Source organism: Cnephaeus nilssonii, assembly GCF_951640355.1.
Source record: "Cnephaeus nilssonii genome assembly, chromosome: 7".
In the NCBI taxonomy this organism is placed as follows: Eukaryota; Metazoa; Chordata; class Mammalia; order Chiroptera; family Vespertilionidae; genus Cnephaeus; species Cnephaeus nilssonii.
In genome coordinates, this window is record NC_137078.1 from 83026114 (window position 1) to 83048232 (window position 22119).

General features: G+C 42.9%; 1 protein-coding gene across 2 annotated transcripts; it reads left to right on the forward strand.

Moving 5' to 3' along the window:
• The first annotated feature begins 13 nt into the window (after positions 1-13).
• YARS1 (tyrosyl-tRNA synthetase 1) lies at positions 14-22000 on the forward strand. Of its 2 annotated transcripts, none has more exons than XM_079776048.1 (13): positions 14-215; positions 3654-3800; positions 3940-4115; positions 5123-5252; positions 7523-7603; positions 10911-11003; positions 13067-13202; positions 13694-13779; positions 16383-16518; positions 17435-17532; positions 18402-18595; positions 19305-19446; positions 20998-22000. In XM_079776048.1, the coding sequence occupies exons 1-13, from the start codon at positions 45-47 to the stop codon at positions 21106-21108; spliced, it is 1701 nt and encodes a 566-aa protein (XP_079632174.1). In that variant the 5' UTR covers positions 14-44; the 3' UTR covers positions 21109-22000. The 2 variants fall into 2 exon arrangements, with proteins under 2 accessions (XP_079632174.1, XP_079632175.1); XM_079776049.1 differs by having other exon boundaries at positions 77-215; positions 3594-3800.
• Positions 22001-22119: the final 119 nt, after the last annotated feature.

A 22119-nucleotide genomic window follows, 5' to 3' on the forward strand; every position in this document is an offset into this window, starting at 1 on the left:
GGCGACGGGTCCAGGCCGAGCAAGCCGAGCGACGAGCTCAGCTGATGCAACCTGACAGTACAGTTCCCGGCACGAGGCGGCGGCGGCGGCGACCGAGACCGAGAGCGAGGAAAGGGCGCAGCGCTGGGTTGAGCCCGGAAGACAAGGGCGACGGAGCCATGGGGGATGCTCTGAGCCCAGAAGAGAAGCTGCACCTTATCACCCGGAACCTTCAGGTCAGGCCTTAGAGTTGGGAACGCGTTGTTGGCGACTGAGGACCCAACGTTCAGAGATCCTGAACCCCATTACGAGATCCTAAGTGTATGGGGCCGGGGACTCGGCGCCAGAGCAGCTGTGAGAGAGCCTGCAGTCCTCACTGCGGGTCCACCAGGCAGTCAGTCAGTCAGTTATCTGGGTACCACAGAAACCACACTGGGCTCACCTCCTGTATTCAGTTGCCTGTGTTGAACCAGACTTTGAATTCGGACTCCCACCCTATTATGTGCCAGGCGCGGTGCTAGGTAATGGGGATACGTCAAGGCTCTGCCCACCCACAGTTTGTCTGAAGGGAATCAGACGTTAAAAATGACTTGTAATCCAAGCACTTAATTACAGTTGAAGAAGGTACTGTAAATGACTATACACGAAACTTTGAAAAGAAATTAGGGGAGACAGCTGGGGTGTCAGGGAAGATTGAAGAAGTGACCTTTAAACCGCACCCTGAAAGCTGCAGATCACCTCTTCACTTATGTTCCTGCTGTTTCCAGGAACAGCAGGAGTGGGAGTTAACCAGAGGAAGAATGGCGGTGGGGGGTGGGACTAGGACATTTCAGGTAAAAAGAACACAGATCAAGACCCAGGGGAAAGCCTAACCGACGTAGCTCAGTGGTTGAGCATTGACCTATGAACCAGGAGGTCACCGTTCAATTCCTGTCAGGGCACATTCCCGGGTTTCGGGCTCGATCCCCAGTAGGGGGCGTGCAGGAGGCATCCAATCAATGATTCTCTCTCATCATTGATGTTTCTAGCCCTTTCTCCCTCTCCCTTCCTCTCTGAAATCAATAAAATTATATATAATTAAAAATTTTAAAAATAAAAAGACCCAAAAAAATAATAATAAAATAAATAAATAAATAAAATAAAAAGACCCAGAGGAGAGCAAAAACACTATGGTTCAGATAGGAGGCTAATTTGGCTGGAGTAGAGTGAGCAAAATGCAGATCAAACACTTAATCTTTATATGTATTGCTCTTTCCCTTGCCTCCAGGCTCTCTGACTATTGTCATCTTTATCTGGAAGGCCTTTCTCGAAGCACTTTATTTACATAACAAATCACTTGCTCTGCCTTTTTGTGGTTGCTTCCTCATAGAACTTATCACCAACTGACATGCTATACATTTTACTTGTATGTTTAGGAGAGGTACAGGGACCAGGTCTTTGAGGGTCTTGTAAGCTGGGATTTTAGCCCTAGCCGGTTGGGTTCAATGGATAGAGCGTGGGCCTGCTGACCAAAGGGTCCCGGGTTCGATTCCAGTCAAGGGCACATACCTTGGTTGCAGGCTTCTCCCCGGCCTGGGCCCTGGTCGGGGCTTGTGCAGGAGGCAACCAATCGATGTTTCTCCCACATCGAGGTTTCTCTTTGTCTTTCCCTCTCGTCCACTCTCCCTAAAAATCAATGGAAAAATATCCTCGGGCGAGGAGTAACAAGAAATAGATAGATAGATAGATAGATAGATAGATAGATAGATAGATAGGAAGAAAGAATGATAGATTAAAAATAAAATTGGGATTTTATTCTAAGAGCAGTATTAGGTCACAGCCTTTTTCATCTTTTTTTTTTTTTTTTGAGATACAATTCACATACCATAAAATTCACCCTTTTAAAGTGTAAAATTCAGTGGGTTTATTGTAGTTACTAAGTTGTGCTATTATCACCATTATCTATTTCCAGAACACTTTTATCACCCTCAAAAAATCTATACCCCTTAGCAGTCACTTCCCATTCTTCCCCACCCCCCAATCCTAGGGAAACACTAATTTATATCTCTATGTATTTGCCTATTCTGGACATTTATATGTCCTTTGTATCAGACATCTTCCATTTAGAATAATGTTTTCAAGGTTCATTCATGTTGTACCTGTCAAAACCTCATTCCTTTTTTATGGCTGAGTAATATTCCATTACATGGATTAGACCAGATTTTTCGTTTATCTATTCATCAGTTCATGGACATTTGAGTTATTTCCACTCATGACTTAATCTTAACCAGAGATTTTTGCATGCTTCCCCTTAGCCGGATCCTTTGTTTCCTAGGCTCTCTCCATAAAATAGTGCTGGTTGGGAACAAAGGATATACAAAGCTAATGGCATTGACTCACTCAGGTTTTAAAGGGTAAGTGATATGACCTTTCCTTGGGTAGTAAGAACCTTCCAAGAGTCCAAATAAGTCAGGAGCTTGGAGGATACAGGATCAACCTCCAATCAGCTTGGAACACAGAATTTTAACAAGTCCAATTTTAATAGATAAATCCAACCAGCAAAACAATTTTTGTCACCATGGCTTCCAACAGCCCTCCCAACAATCACTTGAACAAACACTAAAATCTCTTTTTATCTGTAACATACCAGCCTATTAAGGTTTTTCCAATATATTTTAGGGCAAAAGGAAATCATTAAAGTATTTAAACAGGTAAATGAGTTAATCAAATTTTAGGTTTTAAAGATCTCTCTGGCTGGCTTTTGGAGAATGGATTAGAGAGCAAGAGATTAGATATGGGAGACCTGGTAGACTGCTATAGTAATAACCTTGATGTAATCTAATGGTGGCCTAGACTAGGGTGGTGGGATAGAGGTGGAGAGAAGTAGAAGGGTTTAAAAGCTGTTTCAGAGTAATTTATGCAACTTGATGAATGATAGTACCATTTACTGAAAAGGATGGTTGGGGAATAAGATGGAAAGATGCGAGCATGAGCTTTTAATTTTGAACACGTTGAGTTTGGATTAACTGGGTTGATAAAAAGTACACAGTTCTGTGCATGGGTGTGAGCAGGAGAATTGGTAGTTACTAGCTCATAAACAGTAATTGAAGCCACTGAAGGAGATCAGGGAGAATGTAAAGTGAGAAGAGGTAGGGCTGCAAGAATTGCTAATATTTCGTGATTAGGGGGAAGAAGAACAGATGCAAAAAAAATCTGAGACCCGGCAGCCAAAGTAGGAGGAAAACTAAGAATGAAATAGAAGAGACCAAAAGAGGAGAGTGTTTCAGGAAGGGAGTGAGAATTGAATTTAGCAACTTGGAGACCATCTGTGATCTTAGCAAGAGCATTTTCAGTGGTGTAATGCTGCATGGAATTCAAACTCAAATGGAAGAAGAGATAACTTTTTTAAGACGTTGGCTTTGAAAGGAAGGAGCATGAGTTAGAGGTAGTTGGATGGGAAGATGCGGTTGGGGACATGCCCATTCCCCTAATGTCACTGTCATTTCACTGGAGTGGTACTAGCAACAACACCAACTTTTATTGGCTCTCACTCCCCACTGAGACCATGGCTGGACCCCCTGCTGGCTCTGAGCCTGGACCCCCGGTGACACATGCCTTTGTTTTCCTTGTCACAGGGTAAAGGATGAGCAAGGTGGGGCACCGGCATTAAACCAGCTCTTCTGCTTCCACAACAGGAGGTTCTGGGGGAAGAGAAGCTGAAGGAGATACTGAAGGATCGGGAACTTAAAGTTTACTGGGGAACAGCAACCACAGGCAAGCCACATGTGGCTTACTTCGTGCCGATGTCTAAGATCGCAGACTTCTTGAAAGCAGGATGTGAAGTAAGCAATAATACTTAAACAAAGCCGCTGCCCTGGGGGAAGGGCCAGAAGAGGGACTTGACAAGGGCAGGGCAGGGAGGGGGTGTGGAGGTCCTCAGGCAAATTCACATTTTGCTGGTTCCTTATCTCTTCTGTCCAGGTCACAATTCTATTTGCGGACCTTCATGCATACCTGGATAACATGAAAGCCCCATGGGAACTTCTAGAACTCCGGACCAGCTACTACGAGAATGTGATCAAGGCGATGCTGGAGAGTATTGGTGTGCCCTTGGAGAAGCTCAAGTTCATCAAAGGCACCGATTACCAGCTCAGCAAGTAAGTGCTTGATCACCCACCTTCCTCCTGGCCCCGATGCTCCTCCCTAATTACAGGTCTGTGGAGTCTAGGCACTCTTAAATTTGGAGTAGAAGCTGTTTGGCTCTACCTATTAACCATTTAAAAATGTATTCCTTTTGTCCTTTTCATTCATCCATTGAAAATGTACTGACTAGTAAATGCCTAGGAATATCTCCATTTGCTGGAGATATAAATGTAATCATAACAAAAGTCCTTGGCCTTACAGAGCTCACAGCATATGGGAGAGCAATGATGAACAATTCAGCCTTCCTTTCTCCTTCCAGGCTCAGCAAATATTGATAAAAGAAATGTGAAAGAAAAATATTTCACTTGTTTATCACCTCCCCAACAACTTTTATTGCTTGTCAGTTTTATTCATGTTTGTGATGTTAGAATACATGTGATTTTGTGCCCTACTTTGTTTTAAATATTTTTTTATTGATTTCAGAGAGAGAGAGAGAGAAACTTCAATGATGAGAGAGAATCATTGATAGGCTGCTTCCTGCATGCCCCCGCCCTGGGGATTGAGCCCGCAACCCAGGCATGTGCCCTGACTGGGAATCGAACCATGACCTCCTGGTTCATAGGTTGACGCTCAACCACTGAGCCATGCTGGCCGGGCACTAGGTCCTTTTTCTTAAACTGAGCAATGGGTACACTATTCTTAAGACATAGAAGATAGTTTGAGAAATTCTGATGTTTATTTAATAGGCATTCCAGAAAAGGAGAATGGAGGGGAATGGCTGAGAAGCAGTATTTCAAGACATAAGTGAAGATTAAAGCCATCTTTTTTAAAAAAAAACACAATACAACACATAAAAATGAAGTAGTATTTTGAATGAAAGGATGGGCCACTCACATTTTAAAAGCTAGTAGGCAGTGCTCTTTTGAAATGTCTTAAGATTGGGAGAGTGAATTAAAGTGCTTTAGGATTAAACTGAGGCCTGGGCGTGGTTTTAACTGTCTGCTCTTCCTTTCCTCCTCAGAGAGTACACGCTAGACGTTTACAGACTCTCCTCTGTGGTCACACAGCACGATGCCAAGAAAGCTGGAGCTGAGGTGGTCAAGCAGGTGGAGCACCCTTTGCTGAGTGGTCTGCTGTACCCTGGACTACAGGTACTTACGAGGGATGGGGTTACCTAGTGACCGTTTCTGTTCTGCTTCTAACCACTGGTCGAAACCTCTCTCTCAGCCTAATTAAACTGATGCACTTGCTGTTCCTTCACAATGTGGTAGGCCTTCCTTTCTGTCTCCCTCCTCCTCTACCTGCCTCCAGTTCCTAAAACCCTCTGGCTTTGTCAGTTGTAAGTTTCCCCTACCTATCTGTCCTTTAACTGCTCATCTGCCCTAGCCAGTTTGGCTCAGTGGACAGAGCGTCGGCCTGAGGACTGAAGGGTCTGGGGTTCGATTCTGGTCATGGGGACATGCCCAGGTTGTAGGCCCGATCCCCAGTAGGGGGCATGCAGGAGGCAGCCGATTGGCGAATCTCTCTCATCGATGTTTCTATCTCTCTCTCCCTCTCCCTTCCTCTCTGAAATCAATAAAAATATATTTAAAACAAAAAAACACTGCTCATCTCGCAAATCTTCTTTAAGTTGACCACAATCTCTTGAAAATTAATTTCAGAGCAATGTGTGAAAATAAATTTTAGGCATGATCTTATTTTCCATTAAACAAAACCAGCTCATCCTATTTCATGTGTGCACACTTATATGAACAAAAAGAAAGATGGAAAAATACAAATCAAACTGTTAAAATTGGTAACTTTAGGAAGGCAGGATGAAAATGGAGATAGACAACTTTTTCTTTGTATATTTCTTTTTTAAAAATTTTTTTTTATTGATTTCAAAGAAGAAGGGAGAGGGAGAGATAGAAACAACAATGATGAGAATCATTGATCGCCTGCCTCCTGCATGCCCCCTACTGGGGATTGAGCCCACAACCTGGACATGTGCCCTTGACCAGAATCAAACCTGGGACCCTTCAGTCTGCAGGCCCATCTCTATCCACTGAGCCAAACTGGCTAGGGCTCTTTATATATTTCTATAATGTTTGATGTAAGAAAATTATTCCTCCCTTGTCACCTCCAAGTGATCTTTCCAAAGGTTAAACCTGGAGACATTATTGATCTACACTGTCCACTGTGATAGCCTCTAGTTATAGCCATATATGGCTGTTAAAAGTAATTAAAATTAGCCTTCACCAGGTGCTCAGTTCATTGGAACATCGTCCATATACCAAAAGGTTGCAGGATTTGATTGATATTTCTCTCTCACATTAATGTTTCTCTTTCTCTCTCTTCCTCTCTCTCTAAAAATAAATATTCTCAGGTGAGGATTTTAAAAATAATATTTTTTAAATATATATTTTTGTTGATTTCAGAGAGAAAATGAGAGAGAGAGAGAGAGAGAGAGGAGAGAAACATCAATGATAAGAGAGAATTATTGATCGGCTGCCTCTTGCACGCCCCACACTGGGGATGGAGCCTGCAACTCAGGCATGTGCCCTAACTGGGAATCACACTTTGCCTCCTGGTTCATAGGTCACTGCTCAACCACTGAGCAACACCGTCAGGGCAGTATTTTTTTTTTTTTTTAAGTAATTAAAATTTTAGTTCTTTAGTCACATCGACCATATTACAGTTGCTCATGAGCCACGTGTGACTAGTGGCTATCAGGTTGGACAGCAAAGATATAGAACATATTTATAATCACAGTAAGTTCTTTTGGACAATGCTATTCTAGATTCTTCCTGCTTGCTCATCTTTCTCTACCTCTCCTTACTCTTCTCCCCCATCCAATCAGACACTACATTTTATCAATTCTGCTTCTTAAAAAAATCTCTTAAATTCAGTCTTACTCTACATCTCCACTGACTTGATTCATCATTATTTCTCACCTGGACTCTCACAGCAGCTTTCTAGATATTTTCTTTATCTCCAACTCATAGGCCTCCATTCCGTGCTCTGCCCTCTTACTGGTGTGGTTTTTCTACAATATAGGTCAGGTTTCTCCCTGCCTTAAAACCATTCACTGTCAGGGATATTGCTAGGCACCCTAGCATGACAAAATTATCTGTTTATGTGTCTCTTCTCAACTGGGTAATTGGTTCCTTGAAGGCTGAGTCTGGGTTTGATTCATCTCTGCATCCACTGGGCTGACACTAGGCCTGGCATGTATTAAGTGACAGTAAGTCTTTGTTTACTAGTTTAGCCCTGCCTTTTTTGCCTGAGCTCTCTCAGCACTTTCCTCTGCCCCTTATTTAACATTTTTCATAGGCTTCATTATGCAGTGGGTACCTTTGACATGGTCAAAAGTTTCTGATTACCTAGATGCATATAGAAGAAATATAGTAGCAGTTGATGCTCATGTGTTTTCTCTCCACAGGCCTTGGATGAAGAATATTTGAAAGTAGATGCCCAATTTGGAGGCATTGATCAGAGAAAGATTTTCACCTTTGCAGAGAAGGTTAGTATCCTCTCTTCTATCTTTTTACTTTTGAGCCTCAGAGCTCTGCTGAAAATGCCAGTCCCGCCACTCATAACCATATTGTATGGTAAGTATTATTTTCCTTTGTTTTGCAGATGAGAAAACTGAGGCTAGAAAGAGTAAGAAAGTGGTTCAGTATCTCAGTTAATGGCCAAGCAAACAGCTCAGTTTCCAGGGAGAGGCACTGCTGTTCTTTCCCAGAGCATTTGGTCTGTTTGCTCAGGATTTTATATAAACCACTCAGCTCTAAGATGAGGTTTAATAGTGCTTAAAGGAGGAAATTAGTACAAGCCCATAATAGTGTTTTTTTCTGGGAAAGAGCTTGAGTAAGTTGAAAAGAGCTTTTGAGAAGCAGTTGGTATTTTTGTAAGCATCTCAAAACCTCACATTGGCAAGGGTGGAGAGAAAACACTGCTAGTGGAAATGGCTGGAGGGTGGTTTGACAACACTAAAATGTTTCTGCCCTTCGCCCTAATAATTATAAAAATTTAGCCTAAGGAAATAATTTTAAAACTGCAACTTGAGTTATGTATGAAAGTATTTATCATATTATCAATTTAAAGCAAAAATCTAGAAATAAATTTACATCAAATGCCAAGGGATTGGTTAATACATTATAATAAAGCCTCACATTGGAATATTATTTAATTTTTTGATGGTTTTTAGATATCTTTAGTGATTGGGGAAATGTTTACAATGTAAATTTTTATAAATATATCTATATTTTATATTGATTATTAGAGAGAGAGGAAGGAAGAGAGATAGAGAAACATCAATGTGGGAAAGAAATAGCAATTGGTTGCCTCCTGTATGCACCCCAACTGGGGATTGAACCCACAACCTGGATATGTGCCCTGACTAGGAATTAAACCCACAACCCTTCAGTGTACAGGATGATGCTCTAACCAACTGAGCCACACCAGCCAGGGCAGTTTTTATATATTTTTAAGGATTATAAAAAAAAAATGGAAAGTATGTAAGAGAGACTATATGTGCAGCCCACAAATCCTAAAATATTTAGTATCTTGCCCTTTACAGAAAAGTTTTGCCCATTCCTGCCCTAGAGATAACTTGTATCCTTGTAATTCATTACAGTTTAAGTTAGATATTTTTACCACTTCCCAACAATGCAAAAATCTATATTTTTATATATATTTCACTTTTATATATACTTTAAATCCCAAAAACTTCATTATAATTGTTTTGTAAACAATTTTCATGAATACTTACCATTGCTCACCCTTTCTGATACTCTTGATTTCTTCCTGCAATTCTATGTCTCTATGCTTCCATCTGGGATCATTTTCCTTTAGTCTAGAGCCCCCCTTAGTATTTTGTTTGTAGTGAAGGTCTCTTCTTGGTAATGAGTTCTTTCAGCTTTTATCTGCAAACATCTTTCTTTTGCTTTCAATGGGTATAAATTCTAGGTTGACAGTTATTTTTCTTTTAGCCTTTTAAAGAGTTGTCCCATTGCCTCTGGCTTCCATAATTTCTACTGAAACGCCACCTATAGATGTCATTGTGTCAGATAAATTTTTTTTTTTTCTGGCAGTTTTAAAGGTTATTTCTTTGTCTCCGATTTTCAACAATTTGACGACGATGTTTTTTTTTGCTACAGTTTTCTTTGTATTTATCCTGCTTGGATTTTGCTGAGCTTCTTTTATCTCTAGGTTGACGTGCTTATCAAATTTGGAAAATTGTCCCCTATTATTTCCTTAAATATTGCTTCTGTCCTATTCTCGGTCTCTTCTCCTGGGACCCTAATTACATATATATTAGACCTCTAATATTCTGGTTTTTTCCTTTCTTTGTTCCCTCTGTGCTTTAGTTTGGATATTCTCTATTGACTTTTCTTCAAGTTTATTTATCCTATCTTCTGTTGAATTTATTCAGTATTGTGTTGTGCCTTTTTGGAACTTCCATTTGATTCTTCTTTATACATTCTGATTCTTGTTTACGGTTCTCCATCTTTTCCTTTTCCTCTATTCCCTTTAACACACTAATCATGATTATTTTGACACTTTGATCTGCTTATTCCAATACCTGGAAGGTCTGTGGCTCTGCTTTTGTTGACTATTTTAACTATCAGTTACTTTTTTTCTGCTTTTCATTTCTAGTACTTTTTTACTGTATCAGAGTCATCGTAGATACGTTATAGCAGCTCTGGATTATGTTTATAAAGTAATATGTTTTCTGTAGACTGTTAAGTTACTGACTTATCACTTGATCCTGTCAGGGGTTGGCTTTAGACTTTGTTAGAACAGGTCCATTACAGTTTTGCCCTTGTTCCCTTGATGTGGTTTTTATTCTTAGGCTGTGGCTTTTCTAGAGCCTCATACTGAAATTTCAAGGTGTTCACAGAACCCTCACTATTTTGATTGAACCTAAATTTCAAGATCTGTCTCGAGATCCAGCACTGTGCAGCCTCTGAAATCTCTGCCCAGGTCTTCAGCCTCCGGAACCTGTTCTCTGCTGGGCTTTCTGGAGTCTCTTCATATGCATGCACAGCCATGCGTCTCAGTGGGGAATTTTGACTTAGATTTTTAGAGGGGGGAATCCCTTCTCTCTAGAACCCCTCCCAAATCCTAGCCTCCTGACAGCCCTGCACTTCAGTCTCTGCTTAGTCAGACAGCTGCTTTCTGCTTTGTCTCTTTTTCTCAGCACCTGGTTTGAAAAATATTCCCTCACAGGGAAAGCCAGGGTGAGTGTGTGGTCACCGTTGCTTTCCCTTCTCTCAAGATGTGTAGCAATACACCTCTTACTGTCAATGCCTGCAAATGGTTATTTTATGTATTGCCAGGTTTTATAGTTGCTTATGATGGGAGAGTAAATCCATTAGCCTCACAATATAATACTAATAGAAAAGCTTGGCAGGGTGGGGGGACTTTGTTTACATTATGATCACCGTTAAAAGCTGTATATTTGGGCCTGGCTGGTGTGGCTTGGTGGTTGAACATTGACCTATGAACCAGAAGGTCACGGTTCAATTACCAGTCAGGGCACATTTCCGGTTGTGCGCTTGATCCCCAGTAGGGGGCATGCAGGAGAAGGCCAATCAATGATTCTCTCTCATCACTTATATTTCTATCTCTCTCTCCCTCTCCCCTCCCTTCCACTCTGAAATCAATAAAAATATTTTTTAAATAAAGAAAGTTGGCATTCAGTAGAAAAAAAGAGATTGGAAGGAATATATGAAACAATTAAGTTGCTGGCCAAGTCAGATGAGATTAGGGTACTGAGGAGGAGTTTATCCTAATATCTGCATTGTTTCTTTCTAACCCCTCAGTATCTCCCTGCACTTGGATACTCAAAACGGGTCCATCTGATGAATCCTATGGTTCCAGGATTAACTGGTAGCAAAATGAGTTCTTCAGAAGAGGTAGGTGCCAACTCTGACTTGAGTTTAGAAATCTTCAGTAAGAGATAAAGAGATTAAGGACTCAAAAGAAGAGTAACTTAGCTAACTAGAAGTCTCAAATACTTGAGTTATAAGTAATCTTAAATTAGTCAGTTAATTCCAGTGGTTCTTGAGTACCGAAGGACCCAGAAGTAGTCCTGAGGATTTTTTTTAATATATTTTATTGATTTTTTACAGAGAGGAAGGGAGAGGGATAGAGAGTTAGAAACATCGAGAGAGAAGCATCAATCAGCTGCCTCCTGCACACCCCCTACTGGGGATGTGCCTGCAACCAAGGTACATGCCCTTGACCGGAATCAAACCTTGGGACCCTTCAGTCCGCAAGCCGACGCTCTATCCACTGAGCCAAACTGGTTAGGGCAGTCCTAATGATTTTTGAAGTTTTACTGCTACTGATAAAAAGCTCAAGCAAAAGTAATTTCTTTATTCATAGAACTATGATAAAATTCAGCCTTATTAACGAGATGGCTGTGGTTGCATTTCACCAACTAGCATCTTGATTATTAGGGTGATGTTTGATATAATTAATATAATATATATGCTGTCTTTTGACATGTAAAAGTCCAATTTAAGGAATGTACACTTTTATTTTGTTCACTAAGGGTACAGAATAGAGCAGCGGTCGCCAACAGAGATGTGGAAGGTTGCGTTCAGGGTTCCCAAACATGGCTGATCTTCAGAATCACCTAGAAAATTTTGTTTTAAAGTTGGTTTGACCCTGTCCTTAGGTTCTGATAAAGTGGTTCTGGGAAACAATTCAGGAATCTGTATTTTCTTTCAAATCCTACTACGTGATTCTGTTTAAAGTTGTGTTTGGGCGTTCACCTAGTTCTTTGATCAGAGATGAATAAATATATGCATGGAAATTGTTATTGTTATTTTTAAAAGAATATACTCATTCTTTTTTCTCTCAAGTTACAGTGCTCCATGTCTCAATTATTTCTCTAAGTATTACATTACTCATCCTATTGGTGACATGCACCATATTTTAATCCTGGAAATAGGTGCTAACAGCAGTTCCCAAACATGAATGCATTAGAATGACTCAGAGCTTTTTAAAAATATAATACCTGGCCCAACCCCAGGAGATTTTGATTCATGAGGTTTGGGTGGAGCCCTGTAATTTATATTTTTTTAAAGCACCCCAGGTGATTCATATACAGCCATATGTGGACCAGAATTTGGTGACTACTGAACTCAAATGAGCATGATCTCACTCACTCCAAAATAAGAAACAAATTCTATTACCCTAAAAAGGAAAAGTAGCTCTAGATAATTCATGATATCTGGTGCTGGTGGTTTTTGTGAAACAAGTATCACACATTGCTGATGGCAATGTCAATTTGTATACCCCTTTCAGAAAATAGTTTAAGGCCTGGCAATTTTTTGGTAGTTTAAGGAAATAATCTTAGAGAAGGCAAAAAAATTTCTGCTAGCTGTTCATTGTAGTATGATATATAATTTGTAACAGGATATAATCCAAAAGTTTAGAAACTGTTATATAAATTATGTTGTCACTAATAATTGGGAATATAATACACCATAAAAATTATAAGTGAAGACTAGCCCCTCAGAAACGCTAATGACATAGTCTCATAATTTTTAAATCTTTGTTTAAAATATTAAAATGTAGTCGACCCTTGAACATGTGGAGGTTAGGGGCACCGACATCCCCCTCCATGCAGTTGAAATCTAAATATAACTTTTGACTCCCCAAAAACTTACCTACTCATAATCTATTGTTGACTGGGAACCTTAACAATAATAGTCAAGCAACACATATTTTGTATGTGATATGTATTATATACTGTATTCTTATAATACAGTAAGCTAGAGAAAAGAAAATGTTATTAAGAAAATGATAAGGAAGAGAAAATATATTTACAGTACTGTACATATTGGGGAAAAATTGCGTATAAGTGGATCTGTGCAGTTCAAACCTGTGTTGTTCGGGGTACACAGATTAGTTGAGCATATTCTCATTTTCAACCACAAGAGGTCCTCTTCCCTTCCATGGCTTCTAGGAGTCCAAGATTGATCTCCTTGATCGGAAGGAGGATGTGAAGAAAAAACTGAAGAAGGCCTTCTGTGAGCCAGGGAATGTGGAGAACAATGGGGTTCTGTCCTTCATTAAGCATGTCCTTTTCCCCCTCAAGTCTGGTAAGACACTCCCTGTTTTCTTCTCAGAGGCCAGGCCGAAACAGCAGAACTAGTAGTGATAATACTTGTGACCATACACTGTATCATACTTGTGATGTGTCACAGTCTTCCTCCAGGGATGGCTTCCCTGGTTCTCTGCTCTGAATTCACAAATATTAATAATGGTTGGAGTTGAAATACCATCTAGTTGTCCATGTGTTGTTACCAGGTTAGGTTCTAAGTGCGGTGGGTAGTGGTGATAAAATGAGGGTGGGGGCAAGGCATGAACTAGAGGAATAAAAAGAAATGTAAGACACGATCCTTCCCCTTGAGTTTGGATGCTAGTTGAGTATACAACATGGCCATACATCCAATTTTAAAAATTAAAACACCACACAATAAAGTTCAAAATACACGTATGGCAGAAACAACAGATACCCATATCTTTGGGCTAGGAATGCTGCGTCTGCCATTAGCAGTGAGTTTGTTGGTGTGGATCCTTTTTCTTACAGAGTTTGTGATCCTTCGAGATGAAAAATGGGGTGGAAACAAAACCTACACAGCTTACTTGGATCTGGAAAAGGACTTTGCTGATGAGGTAATAATCCCCACTGAACTCATTCTTTCTTTTTTTATTCTTCACCCAAGGATATGTTTTAGAAGAAGAGAGAGAGAAAGAGAAACATCGATGTGAGGGAGAAACATTTATTGGTTGCCTCCCATACATGCCCCAACTGAGGACATCGAACCCACAACCTTTTGGTGTATAGGATGATGCTCCAACCAACTGAGCCACCCAGCCAGGGCCCCACTGAACTCATTCTGACAGACCTCTCCGTCTTGTCCTAGCCAGGTTTCTGGTTATGTATGCTCTCCAGAGCTATGTACACTGAGTGGCCAGATTATTATGATCTCTGAACGCATAATAATCTGGCCACTCAGTGTGTGTGTGTGTGTGTGTAGTAGAGGCCCGGTGCATGAATTCGTGCATGGGTGGGTCCGGCCAGCCTGGCCAGGGGGAGGGGACATGGGCAGTTGGACAGCCTGCCTGCTGGTTGAACTCCTGGTCGAGGGGACAATTTGCATATTAGCCTTTTATTATATAGGATATACACTGAGTGGCCAGATTATTATGCGTTCAGAGGTCATAATAATCTGGCCACTCAGTGTATATTGATAATGGCTTAGGTGAGGATTCAGATGGTTGACAGATTAGCACAAAGCTAATGTATTGATGCCCTAATCACTCTCCAAAGGACTTAACCTGGAAGGAAGGACCAAACCAAAAGGAAGCATTTCAAGGGCAGGTTTAAAATCAAGGCTCAAGTGGTAACCGTTTGGCTCAGTGGATAGAGCGTCGGTCTGCGGACTGGAAGGTCCCGGGTTCGATTCCGGTCGAGGGCATGTACATTGGTTGCGGGCACATCCCCGGTAGGGGGCGTGCAGGAGGCAGCTGGTCGATGTTTCTCTCTCATCGATGTTTCTAGCTCTCTATCCCTCTCCCTTCCTCTCTCTGAAAATTCAATAAAATATATATTTTTTTAAAAAAATCAAGGCTCAAAAAGGAGACACAAATATAAAGGGACAGAATAGAAGATACTATTCGTTTCACCAGTCAGTTTAGCAAGACTTACTCAGTGGCCATGTATTAGGCACCGTGTTAGGGGCTGGCAATACAAAGAAGACTACATCCTCATGGAGTTCATAATCCAGTAGGAGAAGCAGACATATAAATAAATATTTCCTGTCTTACTGCCCAGTGAAGATATATGCATGGTCTAGAAATAAAATGGGAGGAAGTGATTAACTGGCTGTCTGGGAATCTTTTTTTTTTTTTTTTTTTTTTTTTTTTTTTTTTTAATGTATTGGTTTCAGAGAGGAAGGGAGAGGATGAGAGAGAAACATCAACGATGAGAATCATGGATTGGCTGCCTCCTGCACACCCCACACTGGGGATCGAGCCCGCAACCCCGGGCATGTGCCCTGACCAGGAACCGAACCTCGACCTCCTGGTTCATAGGTCGCCGCTCAGCCCCCGAGCCACACCGGCTGGCATGTCTGGGAATCTTTGTAGAGGGGATAGCATCCACTGTTTCACTTGAGGGGTAGGAATTCATGAGGACATCTGTGAGGGAATAAACTGTGCAAAGACATGGTAAGATGAAACAGCATGCCATACAAGGAATCGCAGTGGTTTGATCTGACTAGAGTCTAAAAGGTGAGGTGGGACATTGCAGGCATGAACAGTTCATAAAGGGAAGCTGTAATAATAGTGTTCATGGGGGGAAATGGGGAGTTTTGATTGACTCTGAAGTTGAGTCAGCAATGTGATAGGGCTGTGTGAGTCTTGGCCTAAGTCATCAGAAATGTAGATCCTGGAACCAGGGAGCTGATAATGCATTCAGTTTTCCGTTGTTCTGAGTACATTTGGGCTTGTGCATGGACTTCAATTTTATGAGGTTTATTTGACAATCGGGGGTGTCTTCGTGGGAAGAGGAAGGATGCCACTATAGGCAACACACTCAAAACCATGTCACAAAAGCACAGATGAAAGAACTGGGCATGTTTAGCTGAAAAGCAAGTATGGTTCCAGTCATCCTCAACTACATGAAGGACTCTCCTGGGTTAGGGTTAGTTTCTTCTTGTGGCACCAGAGGGCTAAACCGGGACTTCGGGAGGGGACCACAGGGACGCATGCTTAGGTTCAGCTTCAGAAAAAACTTTCTTATGACCTTAATTCTGTGGCAATGACAGGGCTGCTTCACTTGACCTTACATTCCCCACCACTGAGGTGTTCAGGCAGAACCACTGGAGGCAATGTTGTAGGAGGGTTTGGGCATCAAATGGAAGAAAAGACTCAGTGACCCCTGAGGTCTGAGGGCCTTTAAGGCCCATTTTTTAGATATTTGACAGCCAATCAAAGATTCTCTCTCATCATTGATGTTTCTATTTCTCTCCCTCTCCCTCTGAAATCAATAAACAATGTATATATTTTTTTAAAAAAAGACCTGGGCCCCGGACAAGTCAGATAACCTTTCTGAACCTATTCCCTTCTCTGCCCTACCAGCTTCACAAGGTGGTTCTGATTGTGCTGGGAAAACTCCCTGCATCCTGTACAGACAATATTAGTAGATTGAGGTGTACAGTGTCCTTTGCCCTGTTCCAGTGTCGTACCTCACCAGGCCTCATACACTTTTGCAGGTTGTACACCCTGGAGACCTAAAGAATTCTGTTGAAGTCGCCCTGAACAAGTTGCTGGATCCCATCCGGGAAAAGTTTAATACCCCTGCACTGAAGAAACTGTCCAGCGATGCCTACCCAGATCCGTCAAAGCAGAGTAAGGCCAGGAGGGGAGGGTAAGGACCAGAGGGGGTGACGTCATCTGGAATACTAGCCTGTCAGTGGGCCTCAGAAAAAGGTCTGTCCTAAAGTGAGGACCCAAGAAGCCAGGGGGTCACACCCTGTTGACTCCTGGAATGGAGCTTGAGTCGTCTTGGTTTTGGTCTGGCGGATAGTGTGCGGTGACCATATCCCGTCGTACCAGCACTGCCGGGAGATGCTGGTGTAAGACGTGTCCTTGGGTCCTTTCACTAAATCCTCTTCAGTTAGACCATGACAGTGACACAGCCGCTTAGGCCCAGCCTGCACAGCTTCTCAGGGAAGCTCATCTTTAGAGTCACTCACTTCCCTTCCGTGTGCCTCTGACTGGCCAACCACGCCTCTCAGAAAAGACTCAGTTACTACACGTGGAGTGCATGAATGGAAGCACCTAAAGGTGGCAGAGCTACGACTGTCCCCTCCCCTCTCCTCCCGCCTAATAACTGAGTAAGAATAGATGAAAATTTAGTGTGTCACTCCTCAAAGGGTTGTATTACAACCCTGTTTTAAAGAAGATACAACTCAGAAGTAGCATTCATAGTCAAGTAAAGTATAATTGATCAAGAAAAGTCTGTACTCCCACATCCTATAAAAGTATTCAGGTCCTCAGTTCGCTACTTCCATGAAATCCTACATGACTAATATGTAATTCTGTAAATCCAGTAAATGTAAATAAGGAAGAAGGATTAAATGATTTGATAGATAGATAGATAGATAGATAGATAGATAGATAGATAGATAGATGAATGTATAATTGGTGGCTGGATTCTGGTGATTCTGCAGAAGGGCTGCTAGTTCCTTTGGTCGGATCAGCAGTTGGCTTCCCATAGGGAAAGAGGACAGTTCTGACCCCTTGGGGTTCTTCTTATTCCCAGAGTCAGTTGCCAAAGGCCCTGCCAAGAATTCGGAACCAGAGGAGGTCGTCCCATCCCGACTGGATATCCGCGTGGGGAAAGTCGTCAGTGTGGACAAGGTACTCGTTTTCACTACATTCCAGAGAGGCAGGTAGGGGTCAGGTTTGTCTGTTTCCATCTGGAGGAAACCTGGCCTAAGACGGGGAGTAACATCCCTGAGATCATATTGCAAGTCAGAACCCAGGTGTCTAATTCCAGGCCTCAGGCTTTTTTCCCTTTGCTGCCTCTGGACCTTATCAGCCAAACATAGCCAGGAACTCAGTGGGGGGGCAGATGTTAGTCAGGGGGAACTTGTTGATCCGTTAAATCTGGTCTGATGAACTCACCTGGTCTCTACCAGTTTGTCTGGACTAGCTGCATTGTCTTAGGCCAGCCACTTTGTCTCCCAAACCAACCCCCACCACACACACACACACACACACACACACACACACACACACACACACGAAGGGAGAAAGACTTTCTTTTTCCCCATTTGTTTGGGCTTTTTCTCCTCCCAGCATTGATTGGCTTTTCACTGTATAGACCCAGCCACCAACACTATTTTGAGAGCTGCTGGCGCTTTCAGATGGTGAAACCAGCAGTACCCTCCTCCATCTTCCATTGCGCCTAGGACTCATCTGGTGCAGCTGTGGCCATAATGGCAGCCACCCAGATAGTCCAGGCCATTTCATCTCTTCGAGTTTCCTTCCACCTCTTACATAAGTAATTAGACTCATTTTACTCAAGTCCCACCTCTTGGCTGAGAGTAGAATATACCTTCAAGGTCCGGTCTCTTGTCTGCTATCTGGGACTTTGAAAGAGAGTACTAGATGGTCCCTCAAGAGCTTCTCTAGGGAGTAGATGCCCCTTCTGGAGCCAGAGGGTTCACCAGGCCCCATGATCTATTCCATTGTGACACTCTGGGACCAACATCTCTTGCTGGCAGCACCCAGATGCAGACAGCCTGTATGTGGAGAAGATTGATGTGGGGGAAGCAGAGCCACGGACTGTGGTGAGCGGCCTGGTGCGGTTTGTGCCCAAGGAGGAACTGCAGAATAGGCTGGTGGTGGTGCTTTGCAACCTGAAACCCCAGAAGATGCGAGGAATTGAGTCTCAAGGCATGCTTCTGTGTGCTTCTACGTAAGTAAGGGCTTGGGGTGGGGCGCAGGACTGGGGGAGGCCAAGGGTGGGTTGGCCCACGCAATGCCCCTCCACATGCCAGGTAGAATGAGAACACTGGCCCAAAGGTGGTGCATGGAGGAATTATTTCTTTTACAAGTACTATGAATGAAGCACTTTACCTACCGTTAACTTTATTAACACAGAAATGGAAGGTTCAGAGCAGTGTACATGCCCACCTCTCACACTAATAAGTGGTGGAGCCAGGATTCAACTCAGTTCTGATGGGCTTTTAAGGCCTTGCTCTCTCTGTTGTCATACTTCCTCCCCAAAGAGCCCAGATTTTGATATCTCTTCTGACCTAGGACTTCATTTAGCCCTGGTTAACCCAACCCTGATGATGTCCCCGAAATCCCAGTAGGGCCTCCATGTGGAGGCTCTAATGCAGTGGTTCTCAACCTTTCTCATGCCGCGACCCTTTAATACAGTTCCTCATGTTGTGGTGACCCCCAACCATAAAATTATTTTCGTTGCTACTTCATGACTGTAATTTTGCTACTTTTATGAATCGTAATGTAAATATCTGTGTTTTCCGATGGTCTTAGGCGACCCTGCTATTAAAGGGTCGAGGCATTAAAAAGGTTGAGAACCACTGCTTAATGCTTTGATCTCATGACAGCTGGAGGCAACCTGTAGCTTCACTCTTTCCTTGTCCTGTGTGTCTTTCTAGGGAAGGGGGCAGCCGCAAGGTTGAGCCTCTGGACCCTCCTGCAGGCTCTGCTCCTGGGGAGCGAGTGTTTGTGAAGGGCTATGAGAAGGGCCAACCGGATGATGAGCTCAAGCCCAAGAAGAAAGTCTTTGAGAAGTTGCAGGTAAAAAGCTGCCATTGTTCACCTCTTACCTGGGCTGCCTGGACTGTCCCCCCAGACTGCTCTGTACTGAATCCAAACCTGCCCTCTTCCACCTGGGCCTTTCTGCATCTAAGCTCCTCCTCCTCCTTCATTCCAGACCTTTCTGAACGAGGTGCCTAAGGACCAAGGGGGCCCTTGTAAGTCTGAGCACCGACAGGCTCCTTGAGGCACACACAGTTCCTCATTTGAATCTTGTCCGTGATAGATAGTCCCCATTTTACCTGGCAGGATACCTGCCAAGGCCACACAGGGTCCCCACAAGTGGTGGAGCCAGGATCAGAACCCTCCCAGGGTCACTGTCACCACCTTGATCTTGGAGCACTCATTCCCTTCCCCTCCTGGGGCACTGACTCCTGCGTGGCCGGCCCCTGTGACCCTTGAGTTCATTCATTCAACAAATATTGGGTCCCTAATATATGTCAGGCATTGTTCTGGGTGCTTGGGCTACTACATCAGTGAACAAAACAGCAAAAATTCACTCTCCTCATGGAACCAACACTAACGTTTGGCTTTTTCTGGTTAATAACTTGTTTCCTGATGCTCGCTTCAGCAGCACACGTACTAAGAGAACTTGTTTCCTCAATTAAAGGTTTTCTGGCGGGCATGTCGAGTGATTTCTACTTCTCCATCCTGCTGTATGTGCCAAATGGCTTCATCCCCTCCCTCCTTTCTGGTTTTCCAGGATGGCTTTATGAATCACTTATTTTTTTCTGGCTATAAAATATATTTTCAACGTAGATATGTATAAAATATAGGGGAAAAAGAAGAAAACAAAATACCCATCGTCCTACCACCTAGAGATACTGAAAAATGTCATTAGTCATTATTTCCTTCTGGATATTTTCTATACATAGAGATATTTACAGTTTGAGTCATACCATATGTTCTTTTTTTTTTTTTTTTTAACTTGATGCCTGAAAAGCTTCCCTATTAAATATTGAGGGGGGATCTTATTGTATAGTATTGTATCATAATTATCATTATTTAACTAAATTATTTACCCTTATTAGACATTGAGGTGGTTCCGTTTTACACTATTAGAATGCTATGATGGATGTCTTGGTACATAGTTCCTTGCACTTATTCATGATTATTTTCTTAAACTAAGTCCCTAAAATGAACTTTGTGCCACTGAGTTGGCTCCGACTCCCAGTGACCCTATGAATCAGCGATGCCCACAATGCCCTGTTCACAACAGCTCCTGCAGACTCATCTTTGGCTTCTTTTATGACGTCAATCCATCCCCTACTTGGGCTTCCTCTTTTCCTGCTGCCTTCTGTTTCCCCAGCATTATTGTCTTTTCCAAGGAACCTGCCTTCTCATGCTGTGCCCAAAGTAAGACAGCTTCAATTCTGTCATTTTTGTCTCCAAGAATGTTTCAGGTTTACCCGAGTCAAAAGATGAGAGCTCTTAGAAAAGTTAAGTCAGTTTGCACTCTGGTGGTGTACGAGAGTCTTTGTTTTCTTGCAGTTCCATCACCATCTCTCTAATCACCTTTTGTCTCTTATCCAGGCTGACTTTAAAATTTCTGAGGAGTGCATCGCACAGTGGAAGCAAACCAACTTCATGACCAAGCTGGGGTACATCTCCTGTAAATCACTGAAAGGGGGGAACATTAGCTAGCTAACCTGCATCTCCCACCCTTCTCCCATCATCCTGAGTCATCTGTCTCCTCAGTTTGCGCTATCTTCCGTTTACCCATCTCCCGGGACAGTGAAACAAGAAGTTTGGGGCTTTATCAGGAGCAGAACTTGCTGAGAGGCAGCTCCACGGCCCCAGAATCCAGGATCGCCCCAGTCTGGCTACAGTGGGAGGCCGACCTCCCAGGGAGTAACAAGGGCTGGGCAGCAGCAGGGAGTGTAGTCTACCTTCTTCCCTTGGCAGCTGACGTAAGAAATCTGGTTTTAATATAACTCACAGAAAATGTTTATGCCACAATCCTTCTAATTGGAAAAACACTGGTTTCCAGGTTTTCCTGGAGTTATCCCAGCAGCTGTGCCTCTGCCTGGGATCTGATGCCTGAACTGTATTAATTACAGCTTCTCCCCAACAGGAAATTGTGGGATTTGAAAAGGGAAGGGAAAACAAGAGGACCTAGTGGCCTACCACATGGTTGGCAGCATTCACCAATGCCTGCCAGCTCTAAGGCTTGGCATTGGAGATGGGGCCTGCCTTGGACTCCTGGCATTCCCCTTGATTCTTGTAGTCTGGTCGGTCCCTAAACCAGCTATGTGTTAACGTCACAAGTAGGGTGGATGGTACTGCCTGGTTCTTTCTTCACAGAGGGTGGGGTACTTCTCCGTAAGGCATCTCAATCGGTATCACTAACCATCATGAATTCAAATAAAAGGTCTGAGAAAGGGTGTCTGGATGAGGCCGGTCTGTAAACTGGACAGCTCAGGAGAGAGGAACACAAGTGTGTAGCAGCTGCTGAGCCCCTGACCCCATCCGGAGCTGCTTGTGTCTTGTATTTTTGACCCTGTAATGGGTGGGGGGAGGGAGGAGGCATAGAGGATGAGGGTGGACACCTGACTCCCTTTGGCAGTGCTAAGCATAGGAGCCCCACTTTTAGGGTCCGATGTTTGCAGCGAGAACATTTTCCCTTCTAAATGTGGGCCCCAACCACCACCACGC

Coding starts and splice junctions, on each gene's coding strand:
- YARS1 (XM_079776048.1), top strand. CDS start 45: ATGCAACCTGACAGTACAGTTCCCGGCACGAGGCGGCGGCGGCGGCGA. Junction 216..3,653: donor TTATCACCCGGAACCTTCAG/GTCAGGCCTTAG, acceptor CTTCCACAACAG/GAGGTTCTGGGGGAAGAGAA. Junction 5,253..7,522: donor TGCTGTACCCTGGACTACAG/GTACTTACGAGG, acceptor TTCTCTCCACAG/GCCTTGGATGAAGAATATTT.